This window comes from Macaca mulatta, chromosome 15, assembly GCF_049350105.2.
Source record: "Macaca mulatta isolate MMU2019108-1 chromosome 15, T2T-MMU8v2.0, whole genome shotgun sequence".
Classification (NCBI taxonomy): Eukaryota; Metazoa; Chordata; class Mammalia; order Primates; family Cercopithecidae; genus Macaca; species Macaca mulatta.
This window is the reverse complement of record NC_133420.1, coordinates 5,353,737-5,380,917: the sequence shown is the minus strand read 5'-3', so window position 1 is coordinate 5,380,917 and position 27,181 is coordinate 5,353,737. Positions and strand designations below refer to the sequence as shown.

The 27,181-nt window shown below is 55.1% G+C and overlaps 2 protein-coding genes and 1 non-coding gene across 12 annotated transcripts; all 3 read left to right on the top strand.

The window, feature by feature from the left end:
* Nucleotides 1–688: 688 nt before the first annotated feature.
* Nucleotides 689–26,958, top strand: MAN1B1 (mannosidase alpha class 1B member 1). 7 transcript variants are annotated; one of them, XM_077967001.1, is made up of 14 exons: nucleotides 689–946; nucleotides 2,117–2,225; nucleotides 2,310–2,440; nucleotides 2,903–3,039; nucleotides 11,143–11,297; nucleotides 12,759–12,868; nucleotides 16,241–16,426; nucleotides 17,540–17,688; nucleotides 18,029–18,217; nucleotides 23,847–24,037; nucleotides 24,463–24,583; nucleotides 25,037–25,234; nucleotides 25,317–25,448; nucleotides 26,167–26,958. In XM_077967001.1, the coding sequence occupies exons 3-14, from the start codon at nucleotides 2,410–2,412 to the stop codon at nucleotides 26,368–26,370; spliced, it is 1,803 nt and encodes a 600-aa protein (XP_077823127.1). In that variant the 5' UTR covers nucleotides 689–946; nucleotides 2,117–2,225; nucleotides 2,310–2,409; the 3' UTR covers nucleotides 26,371–26,958. The 7 variants fall into 7 exon arrangements, with proteins under 7 accessions (XP_077823127.1, XP_077823125.1, XP_001091256.4 ...); XM_077966999.1 differs by lacking the exon at nucleotides 2,310–2,440 and having other exon boundaries at nucleotides 23,847–24,007; XM_001091256.5 differs by lacking the exon at nucleotides 2,310–2,440.
* On the top strand, nucleotides 9,620–9,705 carry LOC114672905 (small nucleolar RNA SNORD62). The gene has a single exon (XR_003723434.1). It is a non-coding gene; the product is annotated as a small nucleolar RNA SNORD62 (small nucleolar RNA).
* On the top strand, nucleotides 18,567–21,048 carry LOC114672686 (uncharacterized). 4 transcript variants are annotated; one of them, XM_077967028.1, is made up of 2 exons: nucleotides 18,567–19,402; nucleotides 19,519–21,048. In XM_077967028.1, the coding sequence occupies exons 1-2, from the start codon at nucleotides 18,896–18,898 to the stop codon at nucleotides 20,836–20,838; spliced, it is 1,827 nt and encodes a 608-aa protein (XP_077823154.1). In that variant the 5' UTR covers nucleotides 18,567–18,895; the 3' UTR covers nucleotides 20,839–21,048. The 4 variants fall into 4 exon arrangements, with proteins under 4 accessions (XP_077823154.1, XP_077823155.1, XP_077823156.1 ...); XM_077967029.1 differs by having other exon boundaries at nucleotides 18,567–19,425; nucleotides 19,623–21,048; XM_077967030.1 differs by having other exon boundaries at nucleotides 19,042–20,019; nucleotides 20,137–21,048.
* Nucleotides 26,959–27,181: the final 223 nt, after the last annotated feature.

Sequence of the window (27,181 nt, the reverse complement as noted above, 5' to 3'; positions counted from 1 at the left end):
CCGACCCGCCTATGGCACGGGGACTGTGGGTCCAGCCGGCCGCTTGGCCCCCTCGCTCGGCCCTGGTCCAGGCGCAGCGCTCGGGCCCCGGGGACGGTGAGATGCGGCGCGGCCAGCTTAGCTCGCGGTAGAGGCCACCCCAGCTCGGGTGCCGCCCGGTAGGGGTCCGCGACTTCGGGAGGGTCCGGTCCTTCCCCCGGCCCCCGCGCCTGGGTGAGGCCCCGGGCTTCTTGCCGGTGACCACGCGGCCAGGGTGGCCCCCAGCCCAGGACGGCGCCCAAGGGCTGCCCAGCCCCAATTCCATGCCGCGGGGACTCCCTGCCAACATGGCGGCGCCGCCCGGGCGCCTCTCCGGGCCCCGGGTATCTGCGTCTCCCGTGAGGGCGTGGGCAAAGCCGGTGCAGCCCGACGACAGGAGGCGAGAGAAGCCCAGCTCCAGGCCCCTGAGGCGAACCACGTGGGAGACCCAGACAGCGACCACGCCCCCAAGCGGAACCAAGGCCCGCCCTGTTGCTACAGCTACGCTCGGAGCGCATCTGCGCCGGCGCAAGCGCAATGAACCTGAGGGCAGGGCGGAGTCGCAGCCGTTCTCTGACGCAGCCGCCGTAGAACGCAGTCGCGTACGCTGGAACGTGCGGAGACAGGCGCAGGCGCAGTGGCCTTATAGAGACGTGGCGCATGCGCAGTCGTGTATCCGTGCGATGGACGGGCTCTTGACGGCGGTGCAATGGCTGCCTGCGAGGGCCGCAGGAGCGGAGCTCTCGGTTCCTCTCAGTCGGACTTCCTGACGCCGCCAGTGGGCGGGGCCCCTTGGGCTGTAGCCACCACCGTAGTCATGTACCCACCGCCGCCGCCGCCGCCTCATCGGGACTTCATCTCGGTGACGCTGAGCTTTGGCGAGAGCTATGACAACAGCAAGAGTTGGCGGCGGCGCTCGTGCTGGAGGGTGAGGGCCGCGCCGGGCTGACCGGGTCCCGGGGCCGCTGTGCCCGCCGTGCCCGCCGCCCTCCCAGCCTGCGACTTCTAGCGGGGCCTGGGCGGGCGGACTCGACTCCCCCGGCGCCGCCCTCTCCACCCCTTCCCTGCAAAAAGGGGCAAATGTGCGTTCCGGGTCGGGGCTGCAGCGGTCTCAGGGGCCCAAATTCTGCGGGGCGGTGGTGGGAGGAGGGCTTGGAGCCCCAGCAGGTTTTCTGGGCTTCGTTCGCTTTTCTGCAAGGTCCTGGCCCAGGCGCCTGCCCCTCTTGGAGCAGAAACCGGAGGTTCCCCGTGGTGTATGCTGCCCTCAGTACAGTGAGAAATGAGCCCCTCTTCGTTGGCTCCTGGCGTGTTAGTGGTGGTCTCAGGACAAAGGGCATTGATAACTTAACCACATCCGGATCCATGCATCGCCTGGGCGGTGCCTGGGTTACATCTGTGGGAATCGCGGGAGTCTTTTTCCACTGCTGATGAAATATGACAGAAATGTTTAAACTTTTTTCTTTTTTCTTTTTTTTTTTTGAGACGGAGTCTCACTCTGTAGCCCAGGGTGGAGTGCAGTGGCCGGATCTCAGCTCACTGCAAGCTCCGCCTCCCGGGTTCACGCCATTCTCCGGCCTCAGCCTCCCAAGTAGCTGGGACTACAGGCGCCCGCCACCTCGCCCGGCTAGTTTTTTGTATTTCTTAGTAGAGACGGGGTTTCACCGTGTTAGCCAGGATGGTCTCGATCTCCTGACCTCGTGATCCACCCATCTCGGCCTCCCAAAGTGCTGGGATTACAGGCTTGAGCCACCGTGCCCGGCCTCAACTTTTTTCTTATTCACGTGTCATCTACACTACTGTATTAATGACATCTGTAGTATTGTCCCAGCAATGTTCCTACTCCCTGCTGAGAGGGAACTTTTCCCCATTCAAAATAAATAGAGCTGGCTGGGCACGGTGGCTCGTGCCGCGTTCCACCCACGACACTCCAGCCTAGGTGTGACAGAATGAGACCCTGTCTCAAAAAAAAAAAGAAAGAAAGAAAGAGAGCTGAACACTGGATCTTCCTGCATTCCTTATTTTCCTCACTATTTGTGACAGTTGAGACTTTCCGTGTGATATATTCAGTAAGAAATGTCATTCTCTGTACCTCTCTTAGAAATGGAAGCAACTGTCAAGATTGCAGCGGAATATGATTCTCTTCCTCCTTGCCTTTCTGATTTTCTGTGGACTCCTCTTCTACATCAACTTGGCTGACCATTGGAAAGGTATCAGAAATACGTGTACTTAAAAATGATATCAGTGTTGAGGTTTGATTGGGGAGAAGCAGTCTTGCATTCTACCTTAAACAGCTCCAGGAGGCATATATGGCAATGAATTGGCAAGAAATCAAGATTTAGGGAAAGGTAGAGCTGTATTTAACCACTTGTCTAGAACACAGATGTCAATTTGATGCTGTCTGACTGCTTTCTAGGCATCTGGTGTAAGTACCGATACGTCCAGCCTCCCTCATAGAGTAAGTCAGCTGGTGGGCTTGAACACTCAACCTAAATAACCACACTAATTTCATAACACTCATTAGCGTGTATTTGAAAAAGACCAGGCAGAGTTCTGGTGAGGACGTAGAGAATCTCTTGTCAGTCGGTCTAAGATGCTTCTCTGTGGAGCAGAGCTAAAGGACTCCTGCCCACCTGCCACACGCTGAACGTCCCTGAATGGAAAATAGGAAGGCAAAAGATTTGAGGTTCTGTGTTATGGATAAGGACACAAACTGCCAAGTGTTTTGAAAAAGAATTCGTTCCCTTGGGCTATTGTTGAATTAATTTCAGTCACTATCAGGTCTCATAATGTTGATTTGTAAGGGATAGCACCTGCCAAACGAAGCAGTTTAAATCTCTTGTAGGCCTTGTGGCATATTTGAAATAAAATAGCTTCTCTTATTCAGCTCTGGCTTTCAGGCTAGAGGACGAGCAGAAGATGAGGCCAGAAATCACTGGGTTGAAACCAGCAAATCCACCCGTCTTACCAGCTCCTCAGAAGGCAGACACCGACCCTGAGGACTTCCCAGAGATTTCATCGCAGGTACTTTGAGCAAATGGTGTGGAGTTATAACTGGGGTTCAATCCAGAGGCATTTCAAACCATTGAAGATCAAAAATAATTATTTTCCTTTACCATTTGTTACCATGTGTTTACCTCTCTCTCATTCTGGACTGGTCGGATCATACTTGGGGAAAGAGAGGCATAGTCTTTGCTTCATTCTTCTTGAAGACCAGCCGTGGCCAGTTCCCATTTTACTTCTGACTGTGCAGTGTTGAATAAGACAGACCTGTTTCCTCTCGAGAAGCCACAGCTGGTAGGCGAGGCTGGTGAGAAACCAGGCACAGACGGGCAGAGGCAGGTGGCACATGGTGTACATCCTGCGTGGAAAAGAGCAGGGCACTGGTGAAGAACAGTGGCTGGTCCTGAGTGCTCAGGGGAGGCCGTGGCACTGAGGGCAAGATCTGAGGGCTGAGAAGCTGCTGGCACCAGGCAGGGTGGGGAGAGGCAGACTTGAGCCTGAGTGAAACTGCCTGAGGCAAGGAGGACCTTAGCATATGCGGGAAGGTGAAATTCTCAGGGCTGGGAGAGGGAGCAGGGATTGGCTCAGACCAGCCTTGGTCCTGCAGATCCTGGAGGCAGCACTGGAGTGTTCAGCTGATGTGTGTGGGAAGATTTTGGCATGGACTGGATGTCTGAGATGTTTACTGCGAAACTGCTCTGGCTGCTGGGTGGAGACACAGTGGAGGGCAGGAGGCCAGGAGAGCTGCCTGGCTGTGGGAAAAGCTGAGTGGGGGGAGGAGGGCTCCACAGGAGTGGCCTTGGGAGAAAGAGGGCAGGTCTCCGGGTGGAGGGGCCAGCACAGGCTGCACAGGCTCTGGCTTGGGGACACTGAGGGGCTCCATTTTGGATCTGCCCACTGTGAGATGCCTGGGAGGCACCGTGGAGACCTTGGTGGGCAGGTGGTGCCAGGATCAGAGTCTGCCAGGGGAGACAGGTTTTAGGAGTCCCTAGGTACAGGTGGTTTGTGTCGTCTGGAAAGGTGGTAAGAAGGGGCCAGGCCTAGTCTGGGTGTCACCAGGTTGAGAAGATTGGGGTCAGGGAGGAGGGCAGGGGCAGTGGAGACTGGGGATGGGTCAGGAGGCAGCCGGAGAACCAGGAAAATGTCCTGTCAGTGAATGTTTGGTTCAGGAAGAACAGCCAAATCCTCAACGCCCTTGAGAACACCAGGGTGGTGCTGACTCTGGTGTGGCTGCTCGGAAGGCCCTTAGGGTATTAGTTACTGTTGTTGGTACATCTGTGATTGTGTCTGGGAGGTGTGGGAGTGCCTTGGGAGCTTCACCTGTGACCAGAGTCCTCAGCACCAGGTGGAGGTTTCAATTCCCTTCAGGGCCATGATAGGGACACACAGCGCTTTCTAACAGCGGCCTTGGGAGTAGTAACCTGCTGAGGAATAGCTCCTGGGCTGGGAGATGGAGGCAGGCTGCTGCCCACTGGCCAAGGATCCAGCAAGAGTGGCATTGGCCCCCATGAGCTTGGGTCACCCTCAGACTGCTGTGGGGGCGTTTTGAAGTTTTTTCTTTTTTTGAGGCAGAGTCTGGCTCTGTTGCCCAGGCTGGAGCACGGTGGCACGATCTCGGCTCACTGCAACCTCTGCCTCCCGGGTTCAAGTGATTCTCCTGCCTCAGCCTCCCGAGTAGCTGGGACTACAGGCGTGTGCCATGATGCCTGGTTAATTTTTGTATTTTTAGTAGAGATGGGGTTTCACTGTGTTAGCCAGGATGATTTCAATCTCCTGACCTCATGATCTGCTCACCTCTGCCTCCCAAAGTGCTGGGATTACAGGTGTGAACCACCACTTCCAGCCTTTTTTTTTTTTTTTTTTTTTTGAGACGGAGTCTCACTCTGTCGCCTAGGCTTGGAGTGCAGTGGTTTGATCTCTGCTCACTGCAATCTCCACCTCTCGGGTTCAAGCGATTCTCCTGCCTCAGCCTCCCAAGTAGCTGGGATTACAGGCACTTGCCACTATGCCCGGCTAAGTTTTGTATTTTTAGTAGAGACGGTGTTTCACTATGTTGGCCAGACTGGTCTCGAACTCCTGACTTCGTGATCTTCCCGCCTCAGCCTCCCAAAGTGCTGGGATTACAGACATGAGCCACCACGCCCGGCCCTTTGATTTCTTTTTTTTTTTTTTTTTTTGAGACGGAGTCTCGCTGTGTCTCCCAGGCTGGAGTGCAGTGGCGTGATCTCGGCTCACTGCAAGCTCCGCCTGCCGGGTTCACGCCATTCTCCCGCCTCAGCCTCCCAAGTAGCTGGGACTACAGGCGCCCGCCACCACGCCCGGCTAGTTTTTTGTATTTTTAGTAGAGACGGGGTTTCACCATGTTAGCCAGGATAGTCTCGATCTCCTGACCTCGTGATCCACCTGCCTCGGCCTCCCAAAGTGCTGGGATTACAGGCTTGAGCCACTGCGCCCGGCCCCTTTGATTTCTTTAACAAGAAAATGTGTCCTTTTAAAATTGCTGTAAGCTCAATAGAGAGGGGATGGACAGTACCAAAGAGCAGAAGGAAGCAAGCCCACATTCTCCTTTCAAAGGCAGCATTCCTGTCGCTGAGCAGCTTCTCCAAGGGTGGTCTAGCAGGGCAGAGGGTGTAGGGTGGGAATTGGCCCCGAGAAGGTGCCGTGCCTGGTGGGAGACTCCTGTTCTCGATTGGCCATGGGGCCACGGCTCCACACTCTTGGGTGTGAAGGCGTCCGCCTTTGACCAAGGTCTTTGTCTACAAATTGAATTTTTCTGACTTGAAAGCCGACAGGTGCTTCCTTTCCTTCTTTGGTCCTTCCTCTCCTTTGCATATGGAGTATCATAACTGCCTGAGAGCAGACTGTGGCATTTTTTCCGTTGAAAGATGTGTTTCCACCCCTCACAAGTGACCCATAAGCCAGCACCTAGTGTCCAGGAGCAGCTGGGGTGGTGGGTGGTGAATATTCTGTGTCTTTCTCAAGTGTCGACTTGGAGACATCCTGCCTTCCAGGGACCACTTGCACCGCCCCTCCTGTTCACACCCTGGCACTTATCTAGACCTGGTTAGGGATGAGACTGTGTTTAGGCCAGATCCCTTTCTGTTAACATTTTACTTTGATTGATTTCAATTTTTTTTAAGTTTTAAAATTATATTTTAATAGAGATGAGGTCTCACTATGATGCCCAGACTGGTCTCTAACTCCTGAGCTCAAGTGATCCTCCTGCCTCAGTCTCCCAAAGTACTGGGATCATAGGCATGAGACACCACACCTGGCTGATTTCAAATGTTATAGGGACTTAGGAGAGAAAATGGGAACATTGAGAAGGTATAAAGGGGAAAACACAGCCATACATTACCCGTTTCCAGTCCAACTCTTGAAACACTTGGTATTTGTCTTTCAATTTATTTGGCCAGGTGTGGTGGCTCTCACGTGTAATCCCAGCACTTTCAGAGGCCAAGGCAGGCAGATTGCTTACGCCCAGCCTGAGCAACACGGTGAGACTCCCATCTCTACCAAAAAAAAAAAAAAATTAGCCAGGCATGATGGTGCATGCCTATAGTCCCAGCTACCTGGGAGGCTGAGGTGGGAGGATCGCTTAAGCCAAGGAGGTTGAGGCTACAGTGAGCTATGATCCAGCCTGGGTGACAGGGAGACCCTGTCTCAAAAAAAAAAAAATGATAATTTTATTTGGATAAACACATGTATACATAATTGAGGGTTAGGTTCTGGATTGGCATATGGATACACACGTATATACATAATTGAGGGTTAGGGGCTGGATTGGTCCCTATTTTTTTTTTTTTTTTTTTTTTTTGAGACGGAGTCTTGCTCTGTCGCCCAGGCTGGAGTGCAGTGGCGCAATCTCGGCTCACTGCAAGCTCCGCCTCCCGGGTTCACGCTATTCTCCTGCCTCAGCCTCCCGAGTAGCTGGGACCACAGGCGCCCGCCACCACGCCCGGCTAATTTTTTGTATTTTTAGCAGAGATGGGGTTTCACTGTGTTAGCCAGGATGGTCTCGATCTCCCGACCTTGTGATCCGCCTGCCTCAGCCTCCCAAAGTGCTGGGATTACAGGCGTGAGCCACCACGCCCGGCCCCTATTTTTTTTTTATGCACATGAGAATGTTCCCTTTCATGCAGATTTTTATAGCTCTTCTCCATTGCTTGGATAAACCATCATTTCTAAGTCATTTATCTGTTGATTATTTCTTCATTTGTAAACGTCCCCATTACATCCTTAGTACATAAACTATTAAGAGTTAAGGGGGTGAATATTTTGAAGTCCTATGACGTGTATCATGACCAACTATTCCCGAATTTGCTTCCCCTGCTACGGTGCTGAGAGTAGCAGTCAGTGTTACCCTGGCAGCACTGGGCATTCTCATGTTGGTAATGTTTCCGATGCGATAGTCAAAAACTGGTGCCTGCTTTTCATAGACGTTTGTGTGTCTCGCCTAGAAGCAGGGACACTTACAGGAGAGGAGAGGTGATGAGCGGCCGTGTGTGCTCCCATCCCGGAAGCTGTCCGTGTCCTTTGATGAGTCTTAGGAATTTCTTATTTTCCTTTATTATTTGTATGACTGTTGTGAGTTAGAATATTTCATCCTTTACCAAGTATGCTTCTTTTTTTTTTTTTTTTTTGAGACGGAGTCTCGTGCTGTCACCCAGGCTGGAGTGCAGTGGCTGGATCTCAGCTCACTGCAAGCTCCGCCTCCCGGGTTCACGCCATTCTCCTGCCTCAGCCTCCCGAGTAGCTGGGACTACAGGCGCCCGCCACCTCACCCGGCTAATTTTTTGTATTTTTTAGTAGAGACAGGGTTTCACTGTGTTAACCAGCATGGTCTCGATCTCCTGACCTCGTGATCCGCCCGTCTCGGCCTCCCAAAGTACTGGGATTACAGGCTTGAGCCACCGCGCCCGGCCCCAAGTATGCTTCTTATGACTTCATCAGGCTTAGAAATTAGGTTTAGAGAACTTTGCTATATAGTAGCAGTAATCAATTAGAAAATATTATTGAAAAGAGATCTCGGCAGGATGCAGTGGCTCACGCCTGTAGTTCCAGCACTTTGGGAGGCCGAGGCAGGCGGATCACTTGAGGTTTGAGGTGAGGAGTTTGAGACCCCAGCTTGGCCAGCATGGTGAAACCCCGTCTCTACTAAAAATACAAAAATTAGCCAGGCGTGGTGGTGTGTGCCTGTAATCCCAGCTACTCAGGAGGCTGAGGCAAGAGAATCGCCTGAACCTGGGAGGCTGAAGTTGCAGCAAGCTGAGATCGCGCCACTGCATTCCAGCCTGGGTGATAGTGAGACTCCGTCTCGACAAAAAAAAAAAAAAAGAAAAGAGATCTCCATCACAATAAGAAGAAAAGAATGCCACCAAGTTCACAGGAATAATCCTGATATTAAAACACAGAAGGTCAGTATGAATAAAAGTATAACACTCAAGGTATTTGAAAAGATCTAAATAATTAGACATTTTATTCTTGTGCTGTAAAGATTTAAGTGGCCGGGCGCGGTGGCTCACGCCTGTAATCCCAGGACTTTGGGAGGCCGAAGCGGTGGATCACGAGGTCAGGAGATTGAGACCATCCTGGCTAACATGGTGAAACCCCCGTCTCTACTAAAAACACAAAAACAGAATTAGCCAGGCGTGGTGGCAGGCGCCTGTAGTCCCAGCTACTCAGGAGGCTGAAGCAGGAGAATGGCATGAACCCAGGAGGCGGAGGTTGCAGTGAGCCAAGATCGCACCACTGCACTCCAGCCTGGGCAACAGAGCAAGACTCTGTCTGCAAATAAATAAATAAATAAAAGATTTAAGTTCTCCTTGAATTAATCTGTAAATCCATTGACTCCCTATCAAAATTCAAACCTCTATTGAAAATTTGGGAATAAAACTAAAACTCAGATGAACGTCCCTACAAGATCATAAAACTGTGATCATTGAACTCATGGTGTGTTGTTTTTTTTTTTTTTTTTTTTTTTTTTGAGACGGAGTCTCGCTCTGTCGCCCAGGCTGGAGTGCAGTGGCCGGATCTCGGCTCACTGCAAGCTCCACCTCCCGGGTTTACGCCATTCTGCTGCCTCAGCCTCCCGTGTAGCTGGGACTACAGGCGCCTGCCACCTCGCCCGGCTAGTTTTTTGTATTTTTTTTAGTAGAGACAGGGTTTCACTGTGTTAGCCATGATGGTCTCGATCTCCTGACCTCGTGATCCGCCCGTCTCGGCCTCCCAAAGTGCTAGGATTACAGGCTTGAGCCACTGCGCCCAGCCTTTTTTTTTTTTTTTTTTTTTAAGACAGAGTCTCACTCTGTTGCCCAGGCTAGAGTGCAGTGGCACAGTCTTGGCTCACTTCAACCTCCATATCTCAGGTTCAAGTGATTCTCCTGCCTCAGCCTCCCAAGGAGCTGGGATTACCAGGATGTGCCACCACGCCTGGCTAACTTTTTGATTTTTTGTAGAGGTGAGGTCTCACTTTGTTACCTAGGCTGGTCTGGAACTCCTGGGCTCAAGTGATCCTCCTGCCTTGGCCTCCCAAAGTGCTAGGATTACAGGTGTGAGCCACCGCACCTGACCCTCGTAATGGTGATTTAAGACTAGATGATCTCAGTGATGTAATTCTAATAGTTTCTTCCGACCTCCCACTGTGGACTCAATAGCAGGGAAATGAAGAGGACAGTGATTGCGCGACCTGGTGGGGAAGAGACTAGACAAACACACAGTGGAACTAGTGGCTCACATCTGTCATCCCAGCACTTTGAGAGGCCGAGGCAGGCAGAAAAAAAAAAACAGGCTGGGGCCAGGCGTGGTGGCTCACGCCTGTAATCCCTGCACTTTGGGAGGCTGAGATGGGTGGATTGTTTGACACCAGGAGTTCAAAACGAGCCTGGCCAACATGGTGAAATCCTGGCTCTACTAACAATACAAAATATTAGCCTGGCATGGTGGTGGGTGCCTGTAATCCCAGCTACTTGGGAGGCTGAGGCAGGAGAGTTGCTTGAACCCAGGAGGTGGAAGTTGCAGTGAGCCAAGATTGCACCATTGCACTCTGGCCTGGGTGACAAAGCAAGACTCTGACTGGGATTACAGGCATGCGCCACCATGCCTGGCTAATTTTTTGTACTTTGAGTAGAGATGGTGTTTCACCATGTTGGCCAGGTTGGTCTTGAACTCCTGACCTCAGGTGATCCACCTGCCTCAGCCTCCCAAAGTGCTGGGATTACAGGCGTGAGCCACCGTGCCCAGCCATAAGTAGTCACTCTTTCCTTTAAAAAAAAAAAAAAAGTGGAACAATCTAAACATCCATCAGTAAAGAAGTACAAAATTATGGTTTGGGCCGGGTGTGGTGGCTCCAACCTGTCATCCCAGCACTTTGGGAAGCCAAGGCAGGAGGAATTCGTGAGGCCAGGAGTTTGAGACCAGCCTGGGCAACGTAAGGAGACCCTGTCTGTATGATAATAATAATGAAAATCAAGGTTTGGCAATACCACAGAAAACTGAGGCCATAGGAAAGAATGAATTTGCCTCTAGACTCAGGAGGAACTAAGCCTCGGTCTGTGACGCAGTCTGCAGCTTTCCCACGCTCCTGTTCACACGGGGAAGGAAGCAGAGGATGGGGCTCTGTGTCTGCAGGTGTGGAAACAGGGAACGGGGCGGTGGGGGGTGGCCAAAAGACCCTCATCACACAGCAGGGGGGTGCCTGGCAAGGGGAACCCAGCTCCATATGTCATCGGAAGCTTTGTGCTTTGTAGTGAGGATGTGGGCGCCTTACGTTGCGATGACTGTGCGGGAGGCCTGGGGACCCAGAGCTGTTGCTGGAGCTGGTGTTTGCTGCAGCCCTTTCTTATGAAGCCTTTAGGACCTGTGAGAGTTTGGAAATATTCCCACCGCGGGAGGGGCTGAAGCGCTTTGCCTGGGGCCGATGAGCCAGTCGGCAGTGTCCCCAGGCTCCTAAGGAGCTGTCTTCTGAAGCTGCCTGTCGTGTTGAAAAACGAAAGTAATTTAGTCTGAGGTGAGGTGGAAGCTCAGTCAGTGAGGTGTGGGCTGCATCTGAGGGCGTCCCGTAGAGGGAAAGAAGGGCAGCTGGGAGGCGCCCCATGGTTTCCTGTGTGACTGATTTCTCTACAGAAATCACAAAGACGCGTCCAGCGGGGACCACCTCACCTGCAGATCAGACCCCCCAGCCAAGACCTGAAGGATGGGACCCAGGAGGAGGCCATGAAAAGGGAAGAAGTCCCTGTGGACCCGCGGCCGGAAGGAGATCCGCAGCGGACGGTCATCAGGTACAGAGCGCAGGGCAGGCTGCACGCCGCAGCTCAGGCCGTTATATCCAAAAAACAAGGTCGCGAAAACACGTTGTGTCTGAGATCTGTTTTCCTTTGAAACTGACAATGTCTGCTCTATAATCTGTCTTCATCAACCTTAGATTACAGAATCGAATTTTTAAAACTGGAGGTCAGAGCTAAATTAGGTCCCCGATAATGTCCTCATGGTATGCAACAATGTCTCAGAACATTTCGTGTGGTGTGAAGGGTGCACGGGTGGGTGGGGATGGGGAGCCAGGCTCAGGTGGACACTGGCTTCCTGGGCCACCTCCTTTCCCGAGCCCCATCTGGTCGAGCAGAGAGCAGAGGGAGAGGGAGTTGCCCGGTGCCCAGGCTCCCAGGGTGCTGTCCTCTGACTGGTTGGTCAGGTCCAGGTTGTGGATCCCGGTGAAGCTTCATTCGGTGCTGGGGCATCTCAGCCTCATTTCTGGCTCCATGTTATGCTCTTAGAAACAGAGTTGATGTAATTGAGGCAGAAGGCAGGGCTCCCTGCAGGCATCCTCTCTCCCCCACAAAATGTGGGCCAGACCTGAGCTCTGCTTTGTGGACAGAGCCAGGGCCAGTGAGGGCTGCTGTGCAGGAGTGGCCTGAGACAAGCGCTGTCAGCCATGAGAGATGGGCTCTGAAGAAACGGGCCCAGAGGCCCTGAACTCAGGTGCATGGTGAGAGGCGTGGATGTGTGCATGTGAGCGGTCCTCACTGCCAAGCGGAGAATTTGAGGGTCACTGCACTCTAGTTAGCGTTGGCGTGAACGCAAGGAGGCTTTACTTCCAGAGCAAAAGAGCATTTGACCTCAGCCTGTCAGAAGTGCCACATTTGTACTCCCAGCATGTAAGCCATCCATGGATGTAAGAGGCCTTTCGCTGAGCCTGGGACAGATTCACCACAGGGCCCCAAGAGAACGCTCAGGCCCAGCCACAGCTAGGAGGTTGTGCGGCAAGCCCTCTGCACAGCCTCGTAACTGTTCCTGATGGCCATCGGACGGAACTCTGGATGGGGAGTGTGAGTGGCCATGCCTCTCGTGTGTAGGGACAGCCCCCGTCTGTGTGGCCATCCTGGCATCCTGGGGCCACCTCACAGTCATTAGTGCCCCTGTCTGGATGGCAGATTCTCTGGATCTCCACTGTAGAGGCCCCCTGCCTCCGGCCTCTGCAGAGGTATTTCTCATGATTCTCCAAGCTCTGGTCTCTGACCTCAGGCCAGCCTTGACCTTGGGGCAGTGCTGTGGTCTTGACTCTCAGGCACGGGAGCTCAGGACTGAACTGTGTGTTTCCTGCCACTCAGCAGCCTGCACCACAGGAAGATGGGGCCGTGACGGGTGCAGGGCCCTGCCTTGGCTGTGGGTATGGAGCGTGGGGATGGGAAACACGGAGCCACACGTGTTTGACGGCAGCTGACGCCCTTCCTTCTCCCCCGAAGCTGGAGGGGAGCGGTGATCGAGCCTGAGCGGGGCACCGAGCTCCCTTCAAGAAAAGCAGCAGTGCCCACCAAGCCTCCCCTGCCACCGGCCAGGACACAGGGCACCCCAGGTGAGGCCACGCCTGCACCCCTTCCTCCCCGGGCGCTCGGGGGCTGGTGGCTGATGGGTGCAGGCTTCGTCCCAGCCGTGGTGGGTGGCCCCCCAGCCCTGGTGTGCACCTTGCCCTTCGGCATCCCCCTGCTGTCTGAGTCCTCACTGGCTCTGCAACCTTGGTGACACCATGTGGCTCTTGGCCTGCTGTCCCTGAGCATGTGGCTGCAGAAGAAGGTGTGTGTGGGAGATTTGTGTCTGGGCCAGGCTGCCCCACGGGATCCCTGGAGACTGCTGCCCGTGCTGCATCCCCGGTCTCGGCCTGGCCAGTCCCAGGCCGCTCTGCGGGCCGCTTCATTCTGAGCACCATTTGTTGGGGGCCTCCCAGGTGCCGGTCTTCAGCCAAGCTCAGTGCACGCCGGCCTCTCTCAGCCTCATGACTGTCAGGTCCAGCCCCACAGGCTCGGTGGCTTTTTCTCCCCATGTGCGGAGACGAGGGATTGTAGGAATACAGACACAAGACAGAGATAAAAGAAAAATGGCCGGGCGCGGTGGCTCATGCCTGTAATCCCAGCACTTTGGGAGGCCGAGACAGGCGGATCACAAGGTCAGGAGATCGCGACCATCCTGGCTAACACGGTGAAACCCCGTCTCTACTAAAAAAAAAATACAACAAAAACTAGCCGGGTGTGGTGGCGGGCGCCTGTAGTGCCAGCTACTCGGGAGGCTGAGGCAGGAGAATGGCGTAAACCCGGGAGGCAGAGCTTGCAGTGAGCTGAGATCCGGCCACTGCACCCCAGCCTGGGCGACAGAGCGAGACTCCGTCTCAAAAAAAAAAAAAAAAAAAAAGAGAGAGATAAAAGACAGCTGGGCCCGGGGACCACTACCACCAAGACGCAGAGACCGGTGGTGGCCCCGAATGCCAGGCTGCGCTGATATTTATTGGATACAAGGCAGAAGGGGCAGGGCAAGGCGTGTGAGTCATCTCCGATGATTGACAAGGTCACGAGAGTCATGTGTCCACTGGACAGGGGGCCCTTCCCTGTTTGGCAGCCGAGGCGGAGAGACAGAGAGAGAGGACACAGCCTACGCCATTATTTCTTCGTATCAGAGGTTTTTAATACTTTCACTAATTTGCTGCTGCTATCTAGAAGGCAGAGCCAGGTGTACAGGATGGAACATGAAGGCAGACCAGGAGCGTGACCACTGAAGCACAGCATCTCAGGGAGACAGGCCTCCGGATAACTGCAGGCGGGCCTGACTGTCAAGCCCTCCATAAGAGGTGGAGGAGTAGAGTCTTCTCTGAACTTCCCCAGGAAACGGGGAGTCCCTTTCCCGGTCCGCTAAGTAGTGGGTACTTTTCCTTGGCACTGACGCTACCGCTAGACCACGGTCCACTTGGTAGCGGGCGTCTTCCCAGATGCTGGCATTACCGCTAGACCAAGGAGCCCTCTGGTGGCCCTGCCCAGGCATAAAGAAGGCTCACACTCCTGTCTTCTGGTCACTTCTCACTATGTCCCCTCGGCTCCTATGTCTGTATGACCTGGCTTTTCCTAGGTTATAGTTGTGGAGCGAGGATTATTATAATATTGGAGTAAAGAGTAATTGCTAGAAACTAATGATTAATGATATTCATATATAATCATATCTATGATCTATATCTAGTAGAACTGTTCTTTATATATTTTGTTAGACCAGAACTGCTCGTGCCCTCGGTCTCTCGCCTTGGCACCTGGGTGGCTTGCTGCCCGCACATGACTCCCTCAGACACAGTAAACCGGTCACCCTCCCGTTCTCCAAACGGAAAACCAGGGCTGAGGCCGCCACCGCCAAAGTCGTTTGCTTGTCTGTGGGACTCAGGGCAGATTGCTGAGTCTGGAACCCTGCTCTCATCATGCCCCCAGGTGTCTCCGAGGTGGGGAGGGAGCCCAGAGCCGGGACTCCTAGCCCCAGGTCTGTGAGGGGTGTGTAGCAATCTCTGCGGCATTAATGAGTGCAGAGGCAGAGCCAAGCCATGAGCGCGAGGAGGTCTCAGAACCTTTCCTGAGAGGATGTGTGGTATGATGCCGTTACACACGTGTCAATCCACACATTAGTCAATGTTGGCTGGGCGCGGTGGCTCACGCTTGTAATCCCAGCACTTTGAGAGGCTGAGGTAGGAGGATCACTTGAGTCCAGGAGTTCAAGACCAACCTGGACAACATAGTGAGGCCCCATCTCTACCAAAAAAAAGTATATATATATATATTTGAGACAGAGTCTTGCTCTGTCACCTCACTGCAACCTCCACCTCCCAGGTTCAAGTGATTCCTCTGCCTCAGCCTCCCAAGTAGCTGGGATTACAGGCACGCGCCACCACGCCCAGCTAATTTTTGTATTTTTAGTAGAGACGGGGTTTCGCCATATTGGCCAGACTGGTCTCAAACTCCTGACCTCAGGTGATCCGCCCACCTCGGCCTCCCAGAGTACTGGGATTACAGGCGTGAGCCACCGCGCCCGACCAAAAAAATACCATTAAAAAAAAGAGTGACCGGCCGGGCGCGGTGGCTCAAGCCTGTAATCCCAGCACTTTGGGAGGCCAAGACGGGCGGATCACGAGGTCAGAAGATCAAAACCATCCTGGCTAACACAATGAAACCCCGTCTCTACTAAAAATACAAAAAAAAAAATTAGCCGGGCGAGGTGGCGGCGCCTGTAGTCCCAACTACTCGGGAGGCTGAGGCAGGAGAATGGCGTGAACCCGGGAGGCAGAGCTTGCAGTGAGCTGAGATCGCGCCACTGCACTCCAGCCTGGGCGATAGAGCGAGACTCCGTCTCAAAAAAAAAAAAAAAAAAAAAAAAAAAGAGTGACCAAGGCGACTGTAATGTGTCTGCAGTGTGAGTCCTGTGGAGCACCTGAAGCCCATACAGGAGAATGAGTGTGTGTGAGTCGAGGGTGTTCGTGTCAAGGTCTGCACCCATCAGCGTTTCACATTCTGAGTTGGCACCATGCTCACCCGCTGCTCCACAGGCTCCACTCTGCTGTCCCGGCGCCCTTAGGACAGCCAGTCTTGTCCCTTTGGCCAGAGGCCACTGAGGCCCAAGGAGGGCATGCCTGCCCAGGCGCCAGGCGGAGGTGCGCAGGCCCCAGGCTGGTGGTCGGGTGCCAGGTGCCATCCTGTGCAGCCTCCGGAGGCCTCAGGCCCTTGGCAGACTGTGTTCTCCCTGGGGGCTGCTGCAGCCTCTGGGGCCCCGCCCTTTGCCGTGCCCACCACCGCTCTTCCCGTCATCCCAAACTCACCGTCATCTTTACCCGATGGGGGTCACAGCAGCGCTCTGCCTGAGGGTGTCCACCTGTGCCGACGCCGGGACCACGCCCACCATGGCCTGTGCTCACTCTCTCTCCTACTAGCGCATCCAAACTATCGCCAGAAGGGCGTGATTGACGTCTTCCTGCACGCGTGGAAAGGGTACCGCAAGTTCGCGTGGGGCCGTGACGAGCTGAAGCCTGTGTCCAGGTCCTTCAACGAGTGGTTCGGCCTCGGCCTCACGCTCATCGACGCACTGGACACCATGTGGATCTTGGGTCTGAGGAAAGGTACCTGGTGCTTTCTGGGGAGGGGCTGAGCCCTCCGTGTGGGCCTCGTGTGCTGAGGCAGAGTGGGGGTTGCACGTGGAGTGAACGCTGTGGTTTGCGTCTGACCATGGGTTTTCCCTTCCCCTGGGTGCGGCAGTGGACGTGCTGACTATGGTCAGTTCCTGTTGTTCTCCAGCCACCCAGGGTGCTCACGGGGCAGCTGTCCCCGGACCTCTGCGGGAGTTGAGCGTGGCCTCTTTGGGGGACGTCCAAGGGGCATTTCCAGGCTGTGCTGCTCTTTGAGTGACTGTGGGCCCCGCTGGGTCCAGATCTCAGCAGCGTCCTTCGTAGACCAGCACATCCATTTTGAATGGGAGTATATGTCTTCAGTTATTTAAGCGATATGTTAAACATTTACCTAATTTTTTGAATAGGTTGAAGACCACCAGTAAATTACTTGTGTGATTTTTTTGTATCATGGCCTTTGATTGTCACCCATTTGTGGTCACAGTGACTACACTGCTGATTGTTTTATTCGCAAATGTTGGAGACTTCAAGATTTACCCCCTCGAGACAGGTGATGTTGAAGCCCTGCAGCAGGGGAACGATAATGCCCCAGAACGTGGGCTTGTTTTTTATGTTTTTGTTTTTGCTTTTGTTTCTGAGATGGAGTTTCACACTGTTACCTGGGCTGGAGTGCAATGACGCACTCTCGGCTCATTGCAACGTTCGCCTCCTGGTTTCAAATGTGAGTTTTTTGGAGACAGAGTCTTGCGACGTGGCCCAGGCTGGAGTGCAGTGGCACGATCTCATATCACCGCAGTCTTCGCCTCCTAGGTTCAAGCGATTCTCATGCCTCACCCTCCCCAGTAGTTGGAACCACAGGCACACACCACCACACTCAGCTAATTTTTGTATTTTTAGTAGAGATGGGGTTTTGCCATGTTGCCCAGGCTGGTCTCGAACTCCTGGGCTCAAGCTATCCACTTGCCTGAGCCTCCCAAAGTGCTGGGATTACAGGCGTGAGCCACCATGCCCAGCCAAACGCATTTTGAAGATTGAAGATGGATAGATCATAGGAAAACGTTGGACCCATCCATTTGTCTCTGCATCCTTTACTGTTTTATGTTACAGAATTTGAGGAAGCCAGGAAGTGGGTGTCGAAGAAGTTACACTTTGAAAAGGACGTGGACGTCAACCTGTTTGAGAGCACGATCCGCATCCTGGGGGGGCTGCTGAGTGCCTACCACCTGTCTGGGGACAGCCTCTTCCTGAGGAAAGCTGTAAGTGTCTCGGGGTGTCCTGCAAGGAGACAGTGGACTCGCATGCAAGGAGTTCCCCCTTTAGCGGACTTGTGGGGATGTGACTGTTTTCCTATTTCCTCTTCAAACGCACTGGAGTCTGTTTCTGAGCCCATATTCGTGAGCTGATGCAGCCACTTTGATCACCACTGACCTTGTAGAGACATTCACTCAGTGCAGTGATGCCCGTTCCCTTTGCTGCTGTGTTGGCCCCAGAGAGCTTCAGCGTCTCCACTAGGGCCAAGGGGGCGAAAGTCATGACATGTAGACGAAGCCTCTGGGTGACCTGAAACGTTGGTTCTCTGCTCTGCTCGTATACCAGGAGGATTTTGGAAATCGGCTAATGCCTGCCTTCAGAACACCATCCAAGATTCCTTACTCAGATGTGAACATCGGCACTGGAGTCGCGCACCCGCCACGGTGGACCTCCGACAGCACGGTGGCCGAGGTGACCAGCATTCAGCTGGAGTTCCGGGAGCTCTCCCGCCTCACAGGGGCTAAGAAGTTTCAGGTAAGGGGGCGGGCTTTCCGGCTGGACGTGGCTCCCCTGGAGCCACCTTTTGCTCATCACAGCAGGTGCTGTGTATGTGTGTGTGTGTGTGTGTGTGTGTGTGTGTGTGTGTTTTCAGGTTTTTTATTGTGATAAAACAGAGGAAACGCACCACCTTAACCATTTCCAGGCATACTGGTCAGTGGCGTTACACACATTCACGCTCTTGCAGGCGTGCAGGTCGGTGGCATTACATTCACGCTGTTGCAGGCATACAGGTCGGTGGCGTTACACACATTCACGCTATTGCCGGCATATAGGTCGGTGTGGCGTTACACACATTCACACTGTTGCAGGCATACAGGTCGGTGGCGTTACATTCATGCTGTTGCAGGCATACAGGTCGGTGGCGTTATATTCACACTGTTGCAGGCATACAGGTCGGTGGTGTTACATTCACGCTGTTGCCGGCATACAGGTCGGTGGCGTTACACACATTCACACTGTTGCAGGCATACAGGTCGGTGGCGTTACACACATTCACACTGTTGCAGGCATACAGGTAGGTGGTGTTACATTCACACTCTTGCAGGCGTGCAGGTCGGTGGCGTTACATTCACACTGTTGCAGGCATACAGGTCGGTGGCGTTACACACATTCACACTGTTGCAGGCGTGCAGGTCGGTGGTGTTACAACTCATGCTGTTGCAGGCGTGCAGGTTGGTGGCGTTACACACATTCACGCTGTTGCAGGCGTGCAGGTTGGTGGCGTTACACACATTCACACTGTTGCAGGCATACAGGTTGGTGGCGTTACACACATTCATGCTGTTGCAGGCATACAGGTTGGTGGTGTTACATTCACGCTCTTGCAGGCGTGCAGGTCGATGGCGTTACATTCACACTGTTGCAGGCATACAGGTCGGTGGCGTTACACACATTCACGCTGTTGCAGGTGTGCAGGTCGGTGGTGTTACATTCACACTGTTGCAGGCGTGCAGGTCGGTGGCGTTACATTCACGCTCTTGCAGGCGTGCAGGTCGGTGGCGTTACACACATTCACGCTGTTGCCGGCATACAGGTCGGTGGCGTTACACACATTCACGCTGTTGCAGGCATACAGGTCGGTGGTGTTACATTCACGCTCTTGCAGGCATGCAGGTCAGTGGTGTTACATTCACACTGTTGCAGGTGTGCAGGTCGGTGGTGTTACATTCACGCTGTTGCAGGTGTGCAGGTTGGTGGCGTTACACACATTCACGCTCTTGCAGGCGTGCAGGTTGGTGGCGTTACATTCACGCTGTTGCCGGCATACAGGTCAGTGGCGTACACACATTCACGCTGTTGCAGGCATGCAGGTCGGTGGTGTTACATTCACGCTGTTGCAGGCGTGCAGGTCGGTGGTGTTACATTCACACTGTTGCAGGCATACAGGCGGTGGCGTTACATTCACGCTGTTGCAGGCATGCAGGTCAGTGGCGTACACACATTCACGCTGTTGCAGGCATGCAGGTCGGTGGTGTTACATTCACGCTGTTGCAGGCGTGCAGGTCGGTGGTGTTACATTCACACTGTTGCAGGCATGCAGGTCAGTGGTGTTACATTCACACTGTTGCAGGTGTGCAGGTCGGTGGTGTTACATTCACGCTGTTGCAGGTGTGCAGGTTGGTGGCGTTACACACATTCACGCTCTTGCAGGCGTGCAGGTTGGTGGCGTTACATTCACGCTGTTGCCGGCATACAGGTCAGTGGCGTACACACATTCACGCTGTTGCAGGCATGCAGGTCGGTGGTGTTACATTCACGCTGTTGCAGGCGTGCAGGTCGGTGGTGTTACATTCACACTGTTGCAGGCATACAGGCGGTGGCGTTACATTCACGCTGTTGCAGGTGTGCAGGTTGGTGGCGTTACACACATTCACGCTCTTGCAGGCGTGCAGGTTGGTGGCGTTACATTCACGCTGTTGCAGGCGTACAGGTCGGTGGCGTTACACACATTCACGCTGTTGCAGGCATACAGGTCAGTGGTGTTACATTCACGCTCTTGCAGGCGTGCAGGTCAGTGGTGTTACATTCACACTTGCAGGCATACAGGTCGGTGGCGTTACACACATTCACGCTGTTGCAGGCGTGCAGGTCGGTGGTGTTACATTCACGCTGTTGCAGGCATACAGGTCGGTGGCGTTACATTCACGGTGTTGCAGGCGTGCAGGTCGGTGGTGTTACATTCACGCTGTTGCAGGCATACAGGTCGGTGGCATTACATTCACGCTGTTGCAGGCGTGCAGGTCGGTGGCGTTACATTCACGCTGTTGCAGGCGTGCTGGTCGGTGGCATTACACACATTCACGCTGTTGCCGGCATACAGGTCGGTGGCGTTACACACATTCACGCTGTTGCAGGCATACAGGTCGGTGGTGTTACATTCACGCTTTTGCAGGCGTGCAGGTCAGTGTCATTACATTCACCCTGTTGCCGGCATACAGGTCAGTGGCATTACACACATTCACACTGTTGCATGCATACAAGTCTGTGGCGTTACACACATTCACACTGTTGCAGGCATACAGGTTGGTGGCGTTACACACATTCATGCTGTTCTGCAGCCATCACCTTCATCTCCAGAACCCTTTTCATCTTAAAACTGAAGCTCCTCTTCCCCATCACACAGTGACCCCTCATGTCCTTCCCCAGTCCCTGGAAAACACTGTTCAGCTTTTTATCCCTGGACCTCACTGTGTGGAGTTCCTCGTGTGAGTAGAATCACACACGATTTGTCCTTTTTTTTTTTCCTTTTTTTGAGATGGAGTTTCATTCTATCACCCAGGCTGGAGTGCAATGGCGCAATCTCAGCTCACTGCAACCTCTGCCTCCCAGGTTCAAACGATTCTCCTGTCTCAGCCTCCCAAGTAGCTGGGATTATAGGTGTGTGCCCTCATGCCCAGCTAATTTTTGTGTTTTTAGTAGAGACAGGATTTCACCATGTTGGCCAGGCTGGTCTCGAACTCCTGACCTCATGATCCACCCGCCTCAGCCTCCCACAGTGCTGGGATGACAGGCGTGAGCCACTGCACCCAGCTGATTTGTCCCTTTATTTGGGCTCCTTTCACTCAGCGTCTTTAAGCTTCATACGCGAAGACGCTTCAGAAATTCCGTTTTAAGGCTGAATATCTGCTGCGTGGCCACGCCACTTTTGTTGACTCCTCCCTCCGCCAGAGCTGTGCCATTTTGGCTGTTGGAAGCGCGGGTGCACACACCTGCCTGTGGCTCTGCTTTGGTTCTTTTGAGTAGTAGAAATGGAATTGCTGGATCACGTGGTAATTCATTGTTTAATTATTGAGGCCCCACCTCAATAATTTTTTCACAGTGGCGAAACCATGTCACATTCCCACCAGCAGTGCCCAGGGCTCAGCCTCCACGCCCTCGCCAGCACTCGCTGCTTTCTGTTTTGTGGGCAGTGGCCATCCCCGTGGCCCTCACATAGTGGTTTTGATGTGCATTTTTCCCAAGTGACGAACGGGGCTGGGGATTAATTCATGTACTTATTGGCCGTTTGTGCATCTTCTTGGAGAAATGCCTGTTCAAGTCGTTTGCCTTTTTTTTTTTTTTTTTTTTTTGAGACGGAGCCTTGCTATATCACCCAGTCTGAGTGCCGTGGCACGATCTCGGTTCACTGCAACCTCCACCTCCCAGGTTCACTGCAACCTCCACCTCCCAGGTTCGAATGATTCTCTCGCCTTAGCCTCCGAGTAACTGGGACTACACCCGCCACCACACCTGGCTGTTGTTTTTAGTAGAGATGGGGTTTCGCCATGTTGGCCAGGATGGTCTGGAACTGACCTCTGACCTCAGGTGATCCACCCATTGGCCTCCCAAAGTGCTGAGATTACAGCCGTGAGCCACTGCGCCCGGCCTTTTTTTTTTTTTTTTTAAACTCAACGTAATTCATAGGTTCACTGCCTGGTGTGTTTTTTTGTTTTGAGACAGAGTCTGTCTCTGTTGCCTGGGCTGGAGTGCAGTGGCGTGATCTCGGCTTACTGCAGCCCTTTCCTCCTGGGTTCAAGTGATTCTCCTGCCTCAGCCTCCCAAGTAGCTGGGATTATAGGCGCATGCCACCACGTCCAGCTAATTTTTGTATTTTTAGTAGGGATGGGGTTTCACTATATTGGCCAGTTTGGTCTCAAACTCCTGACCTCAGGTGATCCACCCACCTCACCCTCCCAAAGTGCTGGAATTACAGGCGTGAGCCACCGCACCTGGCCCACTGCCTGTTTTTTTAATTAGGTGGTTTGTCTTGTTGAATTGTAGGAGTTCTTCGTTCTGTATAGTCACTCCATATCAGAAGTGGGATTTGCAAATATTTTCTTTCATCTGTCGGTTTTGTTTTTACTTTGATTTTTGTTTTCTGTTTTTGAGAGACAAGGTCTCACTCAGTTGCCCAGGCTGGAGTGCAGTAGCCTCCCGAGTAGCTGGGACTACAGGAGCTCGCAGCTACACCAGGCTAGTTAAAATTTGGTTGAGAAAACGCCTGTCTCTCTTTTGTAGAGACAGCATTTTGCCATGTGGCCCAGGCTGGTCTCAGACTCCTGGGTTCACACAGTCTTATCGCTCTGGCCTCCCAAAGTGGTGGGATTACAGGTGTGAGCCACTGTCCCCGGTCTCTTTTTACTTTGTTAATAGTGTAGTTTGATAGATAACAGATGATCATTTTCATGAAGCACAGCTGGTCTGTTTATTGTTGCTCATGCATTTAGCCTTACGTTCGAATCCCTATTCTTATTCATGAGCTGAACACATCCCTCTTTAGAGCAACTGTGACCACTTGTGGGGAGAAGCGCGGCCCACACCATCCACGTGAGGCTCCCATGCAGACGTTTAGAAGGCGTTTCCACTGCAGCCCAGAAAATGGCCCCAGGCACCCACGGGCACCCCCACGTCACCAGGCGCCCACGGGCACCCCCACGTCACCAGGCGCCCACGGGCACCCCCACGTCACCAGGGCCTGTGGTTGCTGTAGGTACACAGGGATAAGCAGCCAGGCCGTGAAGGTGCTTGGCATGGGTTTGGGTGTCTGCGTTGGGTAGAGACCTGGAGAGCCCTTGCTGGGCGTGCCCTGACCTCCCGGTACCGTGTGCCGCACTGTGGGCCGGGACGCCTGGTGCTGCCGGCTGGGTGTGAGCCCTGAGGAGCTGAGGGTGGCTGTGACTTGGAGGACGAGTGGGAGCTCACCAGGAGGGTGTGGAGCCGGGTGTTTCATATCAGGAGCAACACGGGGCTCAGAAGGCAGGCACACTTGCTGTCCCTCCAGAGCCATGGCTGACGGCCAGGTCTGGCAGGCTCTTGTGAGGACAGTGCCTGTGGTTGTCAGATGCTGTCCCTTCGAGTAAGGGATGAGAGCCATCCTGAAGACGGGTCAGCTCTGTGGTGACCACCCGTCGGGAGCAGTGACATTCAGGTGCGTTGCACTGGTGGCTGTGTGGCTGTGTGGCGTGGCCACCAGGAGCCATGTGGGCAAGGACAGCTGTGGGCCGGTCACAGAGCTCTCTCTGCTGGGAGTCAGTCGGTGTTGGGGCGAGGGGAGGCATAGCTCACAGAGCCCCTCTACAGCTCACCCCAGGCAGTAAACCCACTGTCCTCCTTTCTGCCGCAGGAGGCCGTGGAGAAGGTGACGCAGCACATCCACGGCCTGTCTGGGAAGAAGGACGGGCTAGTGCCCATGTTCATCAACACCCACAGCGGCCTCTTCACCCACCTGGGCGTGTTCACGCTGGGCGCCAGGGCCGACAGCTACTATGAGTACCTGCTGAAGCAGTGGATCCAGGGCGGGAAGCAGGAGACACAGTGAGGCCCGGCCTGCTGCCCCCAGCTCCCGCGGCCCCCCAGCTCCCGCGGCCCCCCAGCTCCCGCGGCCCCCCAGCTCCCGCAGGCCCCCAGTTCCCACGGCCCTCCAGTTCCCACGGTCCCCCAGCTCCCGCTGCCCCCGCTCCTGCTGCCCTTCGCCCCACTGTGGGTCAGAAAACCGCAGCCGTGCCAGGCCTGGCCCAGGCATTTCTGTGGGGAGCGTATTCATTCACTTCTCACCGTGGCCTCGGCGGGGGTGAGGGGAGCATCATCACTGAGGGCCATGGGCTGTGCAGGGTGGCACCTTCTGTCCAGCAAGGGCCAGGCCTGCTGTACTTGTGTGGGCCCAGCATGTGCCTGTCCCTGGCGCCACCCAGGACCCGTGTACCATCCTGGTAGAGTGAGGTGACTGCTGGTGTCCACAGGTTGCTGGAAGACTATGTGGAAGCCATTGAGGGGGTCCGGACACACCTGCTGCGGCACTCTGAGCCCAGTAAGCTCACCTTTGTGGGGGAACTTGCCCACGGCCGCTTCAGTGCCAAGATGGTGAGTGTGTCCGTGGGGCCTTCTGGCTGCCGCCCCTTTTACCTTGGCTTCCAAGGTGCCTGAGTCGTGATGTTAAAAAGAACAATGAAATCCTGGCCATGGCGCCCATGTGGAGGCCCTAGGTAGACCATGGCTACCTGGCCAGGCCTGTCTTGGCAACAGGGCAGCGAGGCCTTGTGTGGCACCCGGGGTGGGCAGGGCTTCCCCAGAGCAGCTCCCTCCCCCAGCCCTCCCCGTGCCGGGTGTGCAGCAGGTCCTTGGGTGGTGTGTGGGGGCCAGGTTGGAGGGCCTGGCCCAGGCGGCTCCACTGTTCATGTCAAGTGCCCTCGCATGGCCTCCCCTCCCAGGGTACCGGGGCCGAGGCAGCGCTGGGCCCCCACATTGGCTGCCTGTGCAGCTGCAGGCTGAGGGCCGGGCCTGGGATCTGGGGCTGAAGAGACCCTCTGATTCCAGGACCACCTGGTGTGCTTCCTGCCAGGGACGCTGGCTCTGGGCGTCTACCACGGCCTGCCCGCCAGCCACATGGAGCTGGCCCGGGAGCTCATGGAGACTTGTTATCAGATGAACCGGCAGATGGAGACGGGGCTGAGTCCCGAGATCGTGCACTTCAACCTTTATCCCCAGCCGGGCCGTCGGGACGTGGAGGTCAAGGTGGGCCTGGGCCTGGGTCGGGGTCCGTCAGGAGGAGGTGCTAGCAGGGCTGGCCTCGCCCTGAGCTCTGCTCTGCCCACAGCCGGCAGACAGGCACAACCTGCTGCGGCCAGAGACCGTGGAGAGCCTGTTCTACCTGTACCGCGTCACAGGGGACCGCAAGTACCAGGACTGGGGCTGGGAGATTCTCCAGAGCTTCAGCCGGTTCACGCGGGTGAGTGTCTCCTCGCCCCCTGTGGTCATGGCCACCGGGCCACAGACACAGCTGGGCTGTGGGGCTCGGGCTGGCCCTGCCCTTGGTGGTGGCTGTCACCGGGGTCCAGGAGGGGTGGGCTTGCTGCAGCCTCAGGGTGGCCACACTGCAGCCTGGGGGCCCCGGCATCCCCATTCCCACTGAGCTTCATGGTGTGCGGGACCCGGGTACTCAGAGGGGCCGGGCACCCCTCAGTCATCTCTCAGGACCTATCTGGGGAGGATCCCTGCTGTGGGCCCAGCATCCCCCCAATTTAGGAGGCACCCATGACTGGAGCGCCATCCCCACTGTGGGCCAGGCCCCGTTTCAGGTCATGCCCTCCACGTTGGAGCCAGATGAGGCCTGAGTCACCTCCTGGCTCTGCTGTCACCTTGGTCTGAGGCCCCTGCTGCCTCAGCTCCCACCGTCTGCCCTGTGTCCTGTGAGGCAGCTGTGAGGCCCTGAGCACAGGTTCTGGGGGAGGCAGTGTCTGTCGCGGTCGCTTGAGGGTTGTTGGCGTCTCCAGGTGGGCTCTGGTGGAACCACAGCTCGCCCGGGGATGGCCGCCGTCGAGGCACCCTCCACCCCGAGCCTGCGCTGGGGGCCGTGTTCACCATGAGGTGGAGGGTGCTTCGGTGATGAGGCTGAGTGGGGTGCAGGGTGCCCCCCGTCTGGTGACGAGGCCCTGGCTATTGCACAGGTCCCCTCGGGCGGCTATTCTTCCATCAACAACGTCCAGGATCCTCAGAAGCCCGAGCCCAGGGACAAGATGGAGAGCTTCTTCCTGGGGGAGACTCTCAAGTATCTGTTCTTGCTCTTCTCTGACGACCCAAACCTGCTCAGCCTGGATGCCTACGTGTTCAACACCGAAGCCCACCCTCTGCCCATCTGGACCCCTGCCTAGGGGGGGGCCTGCTGGCGTGGGGACTTCGGGTGGGCGGAGGCGCCTGGCTGGGTCTGTGGCATTTTCCAAAGGCCCACGTGGTGCCAGCAGCCACTGAGTGGCCCGGGCTCTGAGCTGGCTCTGGGCTCCCCTTGTCTCTCTTTCATCAGGACACCGTGAGGCTGAGTGAGAGCCGCAGTCTTTGTGTGGGGCGGGGTGGGCCGGGCCCCTGGAGCCTCTGCCTGCCTCCTCCAGAAAACACGAATCATGACTCACAAGTACTGAAGCCTGAGCAGGTCTTTGTGGGCCGACCACAGTGGGCTTCGAGGTGGTCCCTGGTACTGTGGTGACCGAGTGGACAGCCCAGGGTGCAGCTCTGCCCAGGCTCATGAAGCCTCAGATGTCCCCAACCCAAGGGTCTGCAGGGGCTGCTGTGACCCCACAGGCCCGAGGCTCCAGGGCTGGCTCTGGTGTTTACAAGCTGGACTCAGGGATCCTCCTGGCCGCCCCACAGCGGGCTTGGAGGGCTGGACGGCAAGTCCATCTGGCTCACAGGCCCCTCCAGTGGAATGGGTCTTCTCGGTGGAGATAAAAGTTGATTTGCTCTAACCGTGTGTCTGCTGTGTCTACAGAAGTCTCCGTGACTGGAAAGTCTGGGTGAATGTTGGGGAGAAGCTCTTCTTCGGGTCATGTCTCAGAATTCAGTTTGCTGAGACTGGACTCCAGCTGTCCCCTGCTGGGGGCAGAGAGAGGCCCTGGGGAAGCTCCGTGTCCCTGGCCCCGTGGGGCAGATGCCTGGAGGGAGGCGTCCTTGCTCCTGCATCTCACACGG

Bases quoted from the DNA above. Each gene is read 5' to 3' on its own strand.
- MAN1B1 (XM_077966998.1), top strand. From the start codon at position 728: ATGGCTGCCTGCGAGGGCCGCAGGAGCGGAGCTCTCGGTTCCTCTCAG. The intron at 3,040-11,142 runs GTACTTTGAGCA...ATTTCTCTACAG, and splicing joins TCCCAGAGATTTCATCGCAG to AAATCACAAAGACGCGTCCA. The intron at 16,427-17,539 runs GTACCTGGTGCT...TTTATGTTACAG, and splicing joins GATCTTGGGTCTGAGGAAAG to AATTTGAGGAAGCCAGGAAG.
- LOC114672686 (XM_077967028.1), top strand. From the start codon at position 18,896: ATGCTGTTGCAGGCGTGCAGGTTGGTGGCGTTACACACATTCACGCTG. The intron at 19,403-19,518 runs GTGTTACATTCA...CATACAGGTCAG, and splicing joins TGCAGGTGTGCAGGTCGGTG to TGGCGTACACACATTCACGC.